Raw genomic sequence first — 14,253 nt, forward strand, 5'->3', positions numbered from 1 at the left:
GGAGTGGGGGTGGGGGCGGAGAAGTCAGGAAGAAGATTGCAGGTTAGGAAGGTGGTGCTGAGTTCAAGGGTTGCGACTGAGACAACGTGGGGGGAGGGGAAATCTTCATTTACCTCTATTGTCTATTGTCTAATGCTCCCATTCATTGTTACTGCTGAAAGTCATTGTGGTAGAGAGAGGGATGAGGGATTCGTAGGTGCAGTATTGTTGCTTCTTCAACATTACAATGATTACAAGGCCCTGACTGGCCTTTCAGTCTGAATTTCTTCCTTACCTCGACCAGGTGAGTTAGTGTTAGCTGAATAGGACCAATTGTTTTTGATAGTTTTGCAATTTCTCAAAAACGTACCCTTGGAAACATTAGCCTTCAGAAAACCTTTTCTTATATATATACACAAAATAAAATCGGTGGCTCATTTATAAGGATTTTGTTGCTACTTTGCAGAACAAAGTCAGTTTTTCACCTTCCTGGAGTTGGATTCGAGATTTTCACCTGGGGTTTCGGTGAGGTGGGGGGGGGGGTTCTTCCAAACCTCCACTGACATTTCAGCTGAAATTCTAATCAGATTCAGCAAAGTGATCCTGGGGATAAACCTGGTCCCCAGCACCCCACAGATTAGTTGCCCAGTAGGCAACCACATTGCTGTGGGTCTGGAGTCACATTTAGGCGGGACCAGGTAAGGATGGAATCTCCATTCTCTAAAAGGGCACTGGTGAACCAGATGGGATTTTTGTGACAATCAACAATGGTTTCATGGTCATCATCAGACTCTCAATTCCAGACTTCGATTGAATTCAAATTCCACCATTTACTGTGGTGGGATGTGAACCTGGGTTCCTGCATCCCTGGATTAACAGTTCAGTGATAATACCATTAGGCCCTTGCCTCCCCGCTATTTAAAAGGAAGGGAATTAGAATCATGGCAATTAGCTGACAAATCTATTATCACTGGATCATACCTCTCTCTTTTTGTGACTCTTCCTGACTCTCTGTAACTCCACCACTGACAATCTGTATCAGATCCAGCATCTGCAGTCATTGTTTTTACCAATCTGTATCAGATTTCTCTCTCTCGCTCAACCCTGAGTTACTGTTGGTCTCATTCTTTGTCTGGATGCGTGCTTTCTATTTAAAATGAAAGCTTCTGTTGCAACTGAGAGACCTCTCTATTCAGAAACTTACTGCATAAAGCAAAATAGCAATCCCATTGCGTTTGCTGCTTCTGGGAGCTTCCTTCTCCCCTCTTATCCCAAACCTGGCCTTTACTCCCACTTCCGTATCTTTGGCTATCATGCTCCTCCCTGTCCTCTGCAGTTAATTACTGCTGTTTGGCAAAGGAACACTGCCTTGCTTAATTGTGGACAGCAGCAGTCTTTCAACAACTCGTGCTTCGGGACCATAAGCTTTTTAAATGATTGCTTTTCCTCCTACAACATCACACCTGCAAAAAACAGACCTGTCGAAAGGGCAGAGTAAAAACCAAATACGGCAGATGCAGGAAATCTGAAATCCAAACAGAAATTGCTGGACAAACTCTTCAGGTCTAGCAGCACCTGTGGACAAAAGAACATAGACCTAACCCTGTCTCAAATGAAATCATTCAACTCAATGTTAACTTTGTTACTCATTCCACAGATAGTCAGACCTGCTGAAAGAAGCTGCACATACAGCATTGTGGTCATAGTCTCAACAATGAGGTTAATCAACATTCATATGCATGGAGATGGGCTGAGAGTCTAGAATAAAATGTATGATGTCCCATCCTTTAATTGTCATGCCAAGACGACCCTTAAATTGGAAGATACATTAAGTAGTGGAGATGAGATCAGGAAGTTAATAAAATAGATGATAATCACAGAGACCACAGAATCCCTCTAGTGTGGAAGCAGGCCATTCGGCCCATTAAGAGTGCACCTACCCTGACCCACTCTCCCATCCTCTCCCTGTAACCTTGCATTCCCCATGCCTGACCCTCCTAGCCTTCACGCCCCTAGACATTCTGGGCAATTTAGCACTGCCAATCCACCTAACCTGCATATCTTTTGACTGTGGGAGGAAAGCAGAGGAAACCCACGCAGACACAGAGAGAACGTGCAAACTCCATACAGACAGTCAGCCGAGGATGGAATCAAACCCAGGTCCCTGGTGCTGTGAGGCAGCAGTGCTAACCACTAAACCATGCCATCCTGATGGATTACGTGAATGGTCAAAACCGTGGCACATGGTTAGAATGCGAGAAAATTTGAGGTAAACAGCACTGGACCTAAGAAAGATCCATCAATCTATTTCCCAAATGGTGCATAGGTAAGGACTGGAGCTGAAGAAAGGTATTTAGGTGTTCAAGCACAAAAATCACAAAGCCAGTGGAAAAAAAAGGTACAGACGTTAATTTAGAAGATGAATAAAATGTTGATCTTTTTTCCCCAGGGGCTGCAATGCAGGAAGGTGGACATTATGCTCCAGCTAGTTAAATCTTGGGTCAGACCCTATCTGGAGAACTGCACTCAGTTCTGGGCACTACATCCCTGGAAGATTATTTTGGCCTGTGCAGAACAGTCTTCTGCACCCCGCAATTGGAAGCTGTATCACTTACACATATTGAGCTGCCTCACGAAGCTGGCCATGTTGTTGTGCTTGAAGTATTTGGGCAGTACTTCCTTAGCAAACCTGCCCTGATCAAAGACATGGAAACTGGTCCCACTCTAGAAATAAGATTAAAAAGAAAACACATTGGTCACTTCACGGAATTACAGGGCAACCAAGAGAAACAAGATTCAAATTGAAGCATTAATGTAAACATTCCTGCTGAACCTCCCCTTGACAGTGTGAGGATTAGCAAATCCCTGTGTTTGTGTGACAGATTCCTCCTTGTGCTCCACTGGCCTAAGGAACAGACTGACCAGTAACTTTATGAATCAAATTATTATTGAAATGGTGGGTGTTTTGTGATCTTCTAACCAACAGTCAGTACATCCTGTTGGAAGGTGAATTGTCCCACTAGCAGTCTCATACATGACCCTGTTGTATAAGTGAAGTGTTGTCTTGATAAAAACCCACATTATGGGTCTCCCAATGTGAATGTGACACGGGGGGTGGGGGAAGGATTTTAAAAAGACCTTTGGTCACACATTGAGCTTTTACTACTCCAAAGAAGGTACAAGATTGGCCACAATATCTGCTGAGACTTCATGGCCTTAAAGAGACATTTTGCATTTCCCACACATTCGCTGTTAGCAGAAGAATAATCCATTGTGTACTGCAATGAGGATACTGATTAATCTTTCTAATTCTACTTGTGACAGCCCCCATATATAAACACAAATACAGAAGATAATGTCACTAAGTGACTGCATTACCCGATGAAGGATTTAGCGAGACTGAAGAGGAGAGCCTCTGAAAGCCAAAAAAGTAACCACAGGAAACATCAAGAGGAACATGAAGAAAGCTTTCAGCTCTGACAGAATGTACTTCATGAAATCAGTTCCACTCAACATTATATTGTATCTATATAATGCTATCATCCTGTTGCCATAAATACATTTGGAAAAGGTTGCAAGCTCCAGTTTTTATAACTAATGACAATCTACTGCCAAACAAAGACATTTTGTGATGTTGGGAAAGTTTATTTCAAGATGGGCAGCTGTTCAATCTATATATAAAAATGAATAGAAATAGAATACATTCAGTATGTATTATTGATATATAAATAATTTGGAGATAAATGTAAATTATAATGAATAACATAGAGCATATATATTAATGACATTTGGACTAGGTGGTGAGATAATGTGCATCTATGAAATATTCTTACATACTGCTTGGTGAAGGCTTAGTGAGGAAGTACTATTTGATACTGAGACAAATGGAGCGCAAGGTTCTCTGATTTGATTCCTATTTGTGCCATTAGCTGAAAATCAACTGACTGGACACTAAACATGACCCTGGTAACCAGAGAGTAGGAACAGAGAAAGAAAACTCCCAAGTCAGTTTCTCAGTCTCAACACTATCCCCATGTCACGAAGTACATTTGCTGTGATAGTGAAATAGACTGACCAGTGAGGAATGACAAATTGAATAAGATATTGCAGGCTTGTCAAACTACTTCCCCAACACAAGGCATTGCTTTCAGGAGAGAAGCAGCAAAGAATTAAAGGTACATGGGAGTTTCGATAGGCGTGAGATAGTGCTCTCTCTGTAAATAACTCGCCTTTCCCAGCACAAAAACTCAAATACAATAAGAGTAGTGATTTGTAGTATCAAAACAGAATGTAGTCAAAGCTACACAATTATTGCCAGCCACTGCCTCGTCCAGAGAAACAAAAACAGCAATGCTTCATGAACCCACCACAGCATCCAATAAGATCACAGCTGATGGACAGCAATTTTGAATTCCCATGCTATCTCCAGATTCGCTGATTGACAGTGGACACTAAGACCTTTAATCTCTGTTGAATATATTCAATGACTGATAACACACAGCTCTGTTTGGGTGAAACCTTTTGAAGATTGTCAAACCTTTCAGTATTAAATGACTGACCTCTTATTCTGATGTTTAGTTTTAAGAGTCTCCAGAAGGAGAAACATCATCCCAGCATCTACAATTGTTTGTTTTTCCCATTAGCAATTTTATGTGTTTCGATCATATTCTTCTAAACTCGAGTGAATGTGGACCTGATTTGCTCATTTGCTCTTTATCCCAACATTGGACACTCTGGAGGCAGGAAACATGTTTCCGCTGATGGGTGAGTGCCGAACCAGAGGACACAGCTTAAAATTACGGGGTAGACCATTTAGGACAGAGATGAGGAGAAACTTCTTCACCCAGAGAGTGGTGGCTGTGTGGAATGCTCTGCCCCAGTGGGCAGTGGAGGCCCAGTCTCTGGATTCATTTAAGAAAGAGTTGGATAGGGCTCTCAAGGATTGTGGAATCAAGGGTTATGGAGATAAGGCAGGAACAGGATACTGATTAAGGATGATCAGCCATGATCATATTGAATGGTGGTGCAGGCTCAAAGGGCAGAATGGCCTACTCCTGCACCTATTGTCTATTGTCTATTATACCCAGTTAATCTTCGTTGCACTCCCCACTCAGGCAAGTAGATCTTTCTTCAGGTTAGGAGACCAAAGCCATACTCAATATTCCAGGTATATAGTCTCACCGAAGTCCTTTACAATTGTGATAAGACTTACTTAGTTATTTATTCCAAGCCCTATGTAAATAAATGTAGTGTTTCTAATACCACTTCTTTACCTGTTGTTCGGTGTAACTGGAAGCTAACTTGGTCGTTTGAGTACAAGGTCACCCCATGTCTCTCTAAATACCAACATTATAAATGATTTGGATGTGAACATCATAAGTTTGCAGATGACACAAAAATTGGTGGTGTAGTGGACAGTGAAGGTTATTGCAGAATACAACAGGGCTGTCATAAGATGGGCTGATGAGTGGCAGGTGGAGTTTAACTTAAATAAAATGTGAGGTATTGAATTTTGTCAAGGCAAGTCAGGGTAGGACTTATACATGTAATGATAGGGCCCTGGGGCATTTCCAAATAAAGAGACCTTGGAGTGCAGATTCATAGTTCCTTGAAGGTGAAGTCACAGGTAGACAGGATAGTGAAGATGGCATTTAGTATGATTGCCTTTATTGGTCAGTGTATTGAGTATAGGAATTGGGAGATCATGTTGCAGCTGTACAAGGCAATTGGTAAAGCCACTTTTGGAATACTGTGTTCAATTCTGGTCTCCCTGCTATAGGAAAGATGTTGTCAGGATTGAAAGGGTTGAAAAAGGCTTCAACCTTTGAAAGGGTTTCCAAAGTTGTTGCACAGTTGGAGGGTTTGAATTATAGGGAGAGGCTGATTAGGCTGGGGATAGTTTCCCTGGAGCATCAGAGACCGAGGGGTGACCTCATAAAGGTTTATAAAATCATGAAGGGCCTGGGTAGGGCGGATAGCCAAGGGGCGGCACGGTGGCTCAGTGGTTAGCACTGCTGCCTCACAGTGCCAGGGTCCCAGGTTCGATTCCAGCCTTGGGTGACTGTCTGTGTGGAATTTGCACATTCTCCCTGTGTCTGCGTGGGATTTCTCCGGGTGCTCTGGTTTCCTCCCACAGTCCAAAGATGTGAAGGTCAGGTGAATAGACCATTCTAAATTGCCATAGTGTTAGGTGCATTAGTTAGAAGGAAATGGGTCTGGGTGGGCTACCCTTCAGAAGGTCAGTGTGGACTTGTTAGGCCGAAGGGCCTGTTTCCACACTGTAGGGAATCTAATCGGTCTTTTCCCTGGGGTGGGGGAGTCCAAAACTAGAGCGCATAGGTTTAAGGTGAGATGGGAAAGATTCAAAAGGGACCCAAGTGGCAACTTTTTCATGCAGAGGGTAGTGCACGTATAGAATGAGCCGCCAGAGGAAGTGGTGGAGGCTGGAACAATTACAGAATTTAAAAGGCATCTGGATGGGTATATGAATAGGAAGTGTTTAGAGGGATATGGGCCAAATGGGACTAGATTAGGATATCTGGTCAACATGGATAAATGGGACCGAAGACTCTGTTTCCACGCTGAACAACTCTTACTATTTGGAGAAAGTGAGGACTGCAGATGCTGGAGATCAGAGCTGAAAATGTGTTGCTGGAAAAGCGCAGCAGGTCAGGCAGCATCCAAGGAGCAGGAGAATCGACGTTTCGGACATGAGCCTTTCTTCAGGCCCTTATTCCTGAAGAAGGGCTCATGCCTGAAACTTCGATTCTCCTGCTCCTTGGATGCTGCCTGACTTGCTGCGCTTTTCCAGCAACAAATTTTCAACTCTTACTATTTCCCAATCTCACCTTTTAAAAAGTATGCTTCCTACTTAAGTGGATAACGTCAAATTTCTGCCACACTGCATGATGGATGCTTCAGGTGTTCAGAATAATGCACAATGGGGAAAAAATACTATTTTACCCAGGCTTCCAAACCACATTTTAAATTTATTGTCATTAGCGTAAAGATATGCCCAAAGCTGCTTTACAAATAGGAAAAAGGAAACAGATGTTAAATGAGGTTCAGATAGATCAGGAGGCAGGACTGAAAGGTTGGTTGGAGATGGGTTTTGAGGTTTTTGTTAAAAGGGTGGAAAAGTTGAAGCAGGAAGTTTCAGGATTAGGACCAAAGCCTCTGCAAATCTGCTCCCCCCCACCGTGAGGTTAGTCAGTGAGGTATGGGGAGCCAGATAATACTGTCCCATTGTCAAGGTGTCATTGTCCTTCATTTCATTTCAGGGCAGGATTTGACGAAATGACTGACCACAGTATAACATCCTACAGCATGTAAGATTTTACACTAGGGTTAGCTCAGTATCTCTGACTCAGTGCTGGAACTTCCAAATTTCACTCCACAAGACTTGAGCAAAAAATACAGGTTTATACTACAGGTGGTGGTAAAAGATTCGGTGGCACTTTCCAGAGAAGAGCTAGGGAGTTCTGCCTGGTAGCTCAGACAGCATCTAACACTCAACCAACATCCGAAAATTAAATCAGAATGATCTGATCATTTAACTCATTGCTGCTCATGGGTTCTTGTTGTATAGTAATGGTCCTCCATATATCCTACATTACAATGGAGCTATAATTTAAAACTACTTTATTGATTGTAAAGTGCTTTGAGATGTCATGCAGCCTTGTAAAGCGCTTTAAAAATGTGAAAATACATTTCTTTCCAGATTTCCTGATCACCACCACCTTAACTGGCATGGTGCTTTGTAACCACCTTAAAATGAAAGGCATGTCTAACTGATTTTGGTGCAAGTGGGCAGCTCACCAACACAGTTCAAAGCGACAGTCGGAATGAAAGTGCTGATGTCTGGAGCACAAGGAAGTGCACTGTAAAAACAGCTGTTACTATAATTGACTGGTCCAAAACCCATCACTCATTGCCATTCCACCTTGCTTTAATTCAAACCCAAAGACTATGCAGTTAATTGCCCAATTGGGAAGTCCCTTCACTTTGAAGAAGGCAGAAGAGAGGTGGAGGTTAAACCATGTAACTAAAACTAAAGTGTTAACGTCGGCAAGATCAAAATACACTGAGTCAGCAAAACAAAACAATATCCACCACAACTGCCTGCGATTTTAGTCAGCTTTCCTGTGCTAAATCATTGCCGGTAACTGGTTCACATTTAGTTCAATGGACTTGTCGCTTATCACACAAAGACACTTTACCAATAACGTGGAACTAAAATTGGATGCTGCACACGTAAAGTAAATAATTACTTTACGCTGAAATCCTTGCCAGCAGTAGACCGTAATCCATTACAAGTGTTACTGTGACCTTCACTGAATACAGACTGTGATAGCCTAACTACTTAGATAATTACTTCTTTATGGTAGCCTGGAACTGTTAGGGAAAAATCAGGACAATAAAAGTATTTTATCTCTCAGAAGAAAACTAGTCCCAGATTAGTTAAGCCAGTATTTGGACATCAAGTAGTGATTTCCAAGTGATAACATACAGCTCCTTTAATGAGGATAATATTTTGACGGGAAAAAGTCCCCCATTATAACACAAATCAGCATTTACAATCTAGAAACAGCACCTTTAAATATATTTAATAGCTCAATCCATTTAACAGCCTTCGAAAAGTCTGTTCCACTGAAGATGTCCCACTGACACAATCATGCTCCTCACAACAGTGAGTCAGTGAATGGAGCAAACTGATAAGTCACATTGAGAGCACATATTAATGGTTCATTTGAAGCTAGAGGGGCTCGTTTACATGCCATAGTTTTCTGTTTTGGTTTAGAACCTAAACTATAATCCATTCCTCACCTTACAGTCTAAGTTCCAAAATCAAAACTGCTGAAGTAGCAGCTATGCCCATTTCTTTGTTTCCTACTTTGATGCATTTTGCATGCTCAGTCAGTACTGGAAATGAGACACTGACTGACCACCTTTTGACCATTGTTGGCGTCTTCAACTTGAAAGTCAAGTATAATTATGAGATGTAAAGTACCCCTTATTCAAGGCAAACAGGTTAGATAACGGGGTGGTATCGCTGAAAATCAATAGTACTCACTAAACAATCAGACTTTGTTACATGGCATGTCCAAAGATCACCTTCTCCAGCTTACACTACAATCTTTTAATCGTGTGAAGATAGTTTGAATTGTAAAACCAAGAATTTTTATCTATTAGTGTATGTTGGGGATTCGATTTGACAGAGGACATTTATAATTTTGCCTATACAAAGTGTTTCCAGACTCAGAGATACAACCACCTTTGGGGAACTGAATGAGTTGTAAAGGAAGGTTTAATGAACTCGTTCTTTTGAGATGTAAAAGTGGCAAATTCTAAACTCCACAGGTTAAGTGGAAAGTTGTGCTAGTTAAAAATGCACACGTGCAACAAGGTCATTTTGACATTTTGTACCTCCACCCCCTTGCAAAACATAGGCTTTAATATTCAAGTTCCTTGGCTTGTTTAAGATATTTGAAGCACTCAAATGAATTAAACCTCAATGATGTCTGTTGTCTAAGCAAATTAAACAATTATGAAGTCCATAACCAATTACTCTGGGCAGGGGATGAGAAGTAAAAGCTGCTGGAGTAATATGAAAATGATAATTTTAAAAAAATAAACACATGATACCTACAGTATCCATCTGAAAAGACTTAAGGACTGATTTGGAGGAAAGTACTTGTGTGATTGCAGTCCTTGTTGCCAGGCCAGATCAAAGCCCCATTTTACTTTTAATTTTCTTTTGCAGCAATTTTATTATTTTTAAAAAAATATATCTGGGATCCTTGCAATATGTTTTTCTACTTAAAATTGAGGGGAGCCATAACAAACAAACAGAGAAACAGTGAAAAATATTCATGAAAGTAGGAAATGTATAAAACAGGCCTGTTGTTAGGATGTCAAATTTTCAGAAATAATCAAAAGTATATGGAGACAACAGTGCGAAAAAATATGCAAAAGACAGAACAAAAAAAAAAGGAAGAGTGAAACTCAAAAAGAATTAGAGATTGCAGGGCAGGCAGGAAACCCCCAATTTAATTTCTAAAATTACACTGTACGTGTAACACTATAGAAGGGAAGCATTCACCTTTTCAGTTCTATTCTCACTCCTATTTACCTTCATTTTTTGAAACAAACAATCCTAATATAAAATAATGCCTTACGGTCTAACTCAACTGAAATATTTCAAAGTATTTCACACAATGCATGATCTTTGAAATGGGCGGCACGGGTTCAATTCCCGACTCAGGCGATTGACTGTGTGGTGTTTGCACATTCTCCCCGTGTCTGCGTGGGTTTCCTCCGGGTGCTCCGGTTTCCTCCCACAGTCCAAAAATGTGCAGGTCAGGTGAATTGGCCATGCTAAATTGCCCATAGTTTTAGGTAAAGGGGTAAATGTAGGGGAATGGGTGGGTTGCGCTTCGGCGGGTCGGTGTGGACTTGTTGGGCCGAAGGGCCTGTTTCCACACTGTAAGTAATCTAATCTAATCAAGAAAACCCATAAGAATGTACAAAATAGAACTGGACCATTCAGCCCCTCAATCCTGTTCCACCATTCAGTCAGATCATTGCTGATCTGTATTTTGAATTCTACATTCCTATCTGACCCCTGATAACCCTTAATTCCTCTGTCTAACAAGAATCTAATCACCTCTGACTTAAAAATATTCAATGAACACACTTTCATCACTTTTTGAGGCAGAGCGTCAAAGCTTCTGAAACAGTTTTTATAAAATCTCATCTGTGTCCTGAGAGGGTGACCCTTGATCTTTTAAAAAAAAGTACCCCTTCAGTTCTTGACTGACCCACAGGGGGAAACATCACCTTCACATCTATCTTGACAAGACCAGGATCTTATGTATGTCAGGCAAGTCACCCCTTACTCATTTAATGTCCAATGAAGACAAGACCAGCCTGTCCAAACTGTCCTCAGAAAACCTACTCAGTACAGATAAAAATCCAGCAAACCACCTCTGAACTGTCTCCAATGCATTTACATTTGTCCTTAAGAAAAGAGACCAAAGTGGAATACAATATTTGAGATGTGGTCTCACCAATGCCCTATTTAACTGAACCATAACATCCTTACTTTCACATTCACTTCCTCTTGGAATAAATAATAACATCCCATTAGTCTTCTTGATTACTTGCTGTCATTGCATACTAATAGTTTGTAACTCATGCATCAGAACAGCTAGATTCCTCTGCAACATTTTCCATTTAATCTAGTTATTTAAAAAAAAATCCTTCCTGCCAAAGCAACTTCACATTTTCCAACATTATATTCTATCCACCAGATGTTTGCACACTCTCAACCTATTTGTATTCATCATCAATTTCTTATGTTCTCTTCACAACATATCTTTGTGTTGCCAAAATATTTGGTTACCATAACATCACTCGTCTCAACCAAAGCATTGATGTAAATTGTAAAAATTTGAGGGCACATCACAGACCCCTGTGGGACCCCACATTAGACAAAGACCATGTATGTATACTGTTTTCTGCTAGCCAATCTTCTATCCATGCTAATATGTTACCCCCTCCATTCATCCATAGATTTTATTTTCTGCAATAAGCTTTGATCTGGCACTTTATCAAATGCCTTCTGGAAATTCAACTACAGTAAATCTACAGGCTCCCTATTATTCACAGCACGTTACTCCTTCAAAGAACTTCAGTAAATTGGTTAAACATGATTTTCATTTGGCAAAACCATGCTAACTGTTAGAACTCACAATGGCAGTGAAAAGTTTACAAAGTTGCTACTTGTGGCACCATCTTAGGTACAATGACATAGGATCTTAGTAAAAAGTTAGAAACTAAAGAAAAAAATTAGCATTTCAGTGCTTCATGGCAACTTAAGAACAAGGTACCCAAGTACAAAATCTTAATAATAAATCAGAAACATTCAGAATGCCTGATTACATTGAGATTTTCTAAGTGCACAGCAATAATCTCTTTAAAGATCAATTCTAAAATGCTTACCATGGCAGATAACTAGCCTTTGGTTCCTGTTTCTGCCTTCTTCCATTCTTGGAGAGGATAAATTTACTCCTTTTTAGTCTGATGGTAGCTTTCCCAAAACAAACCAATAATTCCCCAAAACATATGGAACAAAATATTTCCATTCTGTAAATATGTTTCTCAGCCTTCAACATTCCAGCTTGAGGACTGGCTTCTAATTATTTGAAAACTGACTAGTGACACAACCAAACATATTCCCCAAATATGATAATTAACAGTTATAATCACAGATTTGACCTGTTCTCACTGTAGCTGCACACTCTGTAATGAACAGTTCAATTCCTGATAACCAAAGGCACACTACCACCTTGTCACGAGTAATGCAATATTCTCCATTTAAATAGGTAAGGGGCAACTCCAACAATGTCCAAGAAGCTCAAAACCATCTGATGAATCAGCAACCCATCCACTGGACTAAAGATTCACATGCGCCACCTTGAGCACAACACAATTACAATGTGTTCTGTCTACAGGATGCACTGCAGCACTTCGCAAATCCACAACTTGCACTACCTAAAAGGACACAGTCTACTGATGCATAAGGTAACCATCACCTACAAGCTACCCAGCATCTTGACATGGACATGGACTGTCCATTGTTCTTTCAATATTGCCAGGTCAAAACAGTGGGACCCAATATCAGGAGGGGACCAAGAGAGACCAAGGGAGAATAGGGAGCAATGAAGACAGGTTGAGAGAGATAGGAAGGAGATAAGGCTTGATTGAATGCAAAACTGAATCTGGTCACATGATGAAGAGGTATTCTCATCATACAGCCAGTCTAGAGGGAGACTTCATCTTCTCAAGGGCAACTTGGGTTGGGAAATAAATGCTGCCATCAGAAGGCTTGTTCACTCCAACTTAATAGAAAAACCTACTATGGTTTGAGGAGCAAGAAGGAAGCTGAGTTTTCTGCTCAAGCTTTAGATCTGTTCCATTCTCTTCTCTTATGTTTGCAGCTTTTACCCTGCTTCGATTTGGGTACTTTTCCCATTTGAATGTTTTTTTTAATTTAACTGGCATCTGCTGTCCAATGTCTGAGAGGAATGACTCACATCGCTGTTGTTGTGGTCAAGCTTGTTGGCTTGAGATCATTGTTTGCAGTCAATAGGAGGAGAGATCCAAAAGGAGGCACTAACCTGTGAATGAGTATTGTTCTGGAGCAGCATGGGGTTGAGGAAGGGATTGGAGAAGCCAGGGCTAGAATTCTAACAACTGGAAAGACAAACGGGGAAGACTGGAGACAAGCCAATGCTATCACTATGCCAACAGATACAGCAGAACATGGGAGTGTTTGGAACTATCAGTGTGGTTCAAAAAAAAGCAAATTTACATCTTTCACATCCTCAGGATGTCTCAAGAAACATAAGAACCAATATAAGCACTTGTGAAGTCAAGTCACAACTGTAATGCAGGTAAACGGTTGGTAACAAAGGCAGAGATGACCTGAAGCGAGACAGGAGACTGACAGAAATCTCAAAGATTGGGTGAAAATGACTTTGACGTAACTTCTCTGGGGCTTTGATTTGGTTTGCTGTACATGTTCTTCACATCAGGCCTCACAATAAATCAGACTAGGCCCAAGAGCTGGGAGTACATTGAGACTGTGAGGTGATTAGAAGTGAGAAAGAGTGGATGTTTGTGGGACTCGTTACAGCTTTATTTTGGTGACTTGCTGGATGCCTGTGAATGAGATAATAAAACATTTGTTTTTAAGAGGAGACAGTGGGCTAGGTCACTGTCCATATGCCAGAACAGTTTGGGCATTATGATTGCATGATGGTTCCTGGGATCGGGTTGATCTCTGAGATCTGATTGATCCCTGATGATATCATTTCAGGAATAATTAGTTTCTTGATTTACAGAGATTCATAGAGATGTACAGCATGGAATCAGACCCTTCGGTCCAACGAATCCATGCCGACCAGATATCCCAAATCAATCTAGTCCCACCTGCCAGCATCCGGCCCATATCGCTCCAAACCCTTCCAATTCATATACCCATCCAAATGCCTCTTAAATGTTGCAATTGTACCAGCCTCCACCACATCCTCTGGCAGCTCATTCCATACACGTACCACCCTCTGCGTGAAAAAGTTGCCCCATAGGTCACTTTCATATCTTTCCCTTCTCACCCTAAATCTATGCCCTCTTGTTCTGGACTCCCCGACTCCAGGCAGAAGACTTTGTCTATTTACCCTATCCATGCCCCTCATAATTTTGTAATCCTCT

At 41.1% G+C, this 14,253-nt stretch overlaps 1 protein-coding gene across 1 annotated transcript in view; it reads right to left on the reverse strand.

The window, feature by feature from the left end:
* hsf4 (heat shock transcription factor 4) overlaps positions 1 to 14,253 on the reverse strand; it is a 64,103-nt gene that overhangs the window by 47,937 nt on the left and 1,913 nt on the right. The window contains exon 2 of the mRNA XM_043707536.1: positions 2,595 to 2,703. Within this exon, the coding sequence (XP_043563471.1) occupies positions 2,595 to 2,703 (109 nt within the window). The remainder of the gene's footprint in view (positions 1 to 2,594; positions 2,704 to 14,253) is intronic.

This window comes from Chiloscyllium plagiosum, chromosome 17 (genome assembly GCF_004010195.1).
Source record: "Chiloscyllium plagiosum isolate BGI_BamShark_2017 chromosome 17, ASM401019v2, whole genome shotgun sequence".
Lineage (NCBI taxonomy): Eukaryota > Metazoa > Chordata > Chondrichthyes > Orectolobiformes > Hemiscylliidae > Chiloscyllium > Chiloscyllium plagiosum.